This window comes from Osmia bicornis, chromosome 10 (genome assembly GCF_907164935.1).
Source record: "Osmia bicornis bicornis chromosome 10, iOsmBic2.1, whole genome shotgun sequence".
In the NCBI taxonomy this organism is placed as follows: Eukaryota; Metazoa; Arthropoda; class Insecta; order Hymenoptera; family Megachilidae; genus Osmia; species Osmia bicornis.
In genome coordinates, this window is record NC_060225.1 from 1,167,708 (window position 1) to 1,168,779 (window position 1,072).

At 51.0% G+C, this 1,072-nt stretch overlaps 1 protein-coding gene across 1 annotated transcript; it reads right to left on the reverse strand.

Annotated features, from left to right (window-relative positions):
• Positions 1-252: 252 nt before the first annotated feature.
• On the reverse strand, positions 253-789 carry LOC114881160. The gene has a single exon (XM_029197858.2). It carries the CDS (start codon positions 787-789, stop codon positions 253-255), a length of 537 nt encoding a protein of 178 aa, XP_029053691.2.
• Positions 790-1,072: the final 283 nt, after the last annotated feature.

Below are 1,072 nucleotides of genomic sequence, written 5' to 3' on the forward strand. Positions count from 1 at the left end.
AGAGACCGTGCCTGCGCAAAAAATCTGCGCCGATAATGGGCTGCTGAACATTGGCCACGATAAATTCCCATGTAAACGGACGCCGTTTAAAATCTGCGGGAACAGATACTCCTGTCGCCGATCTATGCGGTAACACGGAGATATCTGCCCCTGTATCTACTAAAAAACTTAAATTATTGGCGCGATCAGTAATTACGAGACGGCAATTATTGTGCTGACCCTCTGCTGCCGTCATTATGCGGATAGACTCAGCTAGTTTTCCGGCAGCTGTGCTGGGCTCCTATTGCCCGAAGGTCCGTGTGGTGGTGGTCCTGTCCAACTGCATGGGATAATGCACCGGTTCGCCCTGTCCGCGAACCGTCGATGGTAAAAACATAGGCCATCGTTCGACCTCGATCGGTGAGGTGACCTGGGTTCCCTCGAGTTGCTACGCCTTCTCCGCCATTGTCGCCATGATCGCTGATCCACTCGGCTGACTCGTGTCGTCAGCGTTTCCACCATCTTGGTCAATGCCCCGATTTGTTCCTGCAGCGCCGTCATCTTGTCGGGCGGTGAAGACGCCGTTGATGTGAACGACACCGCCGCCACGTTTACCGCTTGCATTTCGGCGATCTTATCAGCCTGCAAAGCCAGCTTACCCAAATCCTGTGTCTCGGTAATAACCAGGATGCTACGTATATTGTCCGGTAGCTGCTCCAAAAACAAAGATCGCAGCACTTTCTCATTGATCTGTCCACTAGCGAGGTTCCTGATTTTTTGGAGGTAATGAGACGGCTTCTCGTCCCCCATTCCACGACCACGGAGAACACGTCGCAATTTGGATTCCGGCGACTCGTCAAAAGCGCCGATAATCTTGTTTTTATCGCCTCATACTTCCCTTTCGCCGGTGGGTCGGTGAGGATATCCGCCACGAAGGGTAAAACCGTCTGGTCCAAATGTGTGATTACGTGACGATATTTTGTATCGTCACTCGAAATTCTCGCCAGATCAAAAGCCGCTTCCACTTGTGCAAACCATAGTATCGGGTTTTCTTTCCAAAACGGTGGTAGTTTTTTTAAAGTCGCCGAATATA

Coding starts and splice junctions, on each gene's coding strand:
- LOC114881160 (XM_029197858.2), bottom strand. CDS start 789: ATGGGGGACGAGAAGCCGTCTCATTACCTCCAAAAAATCAGGAACCTC.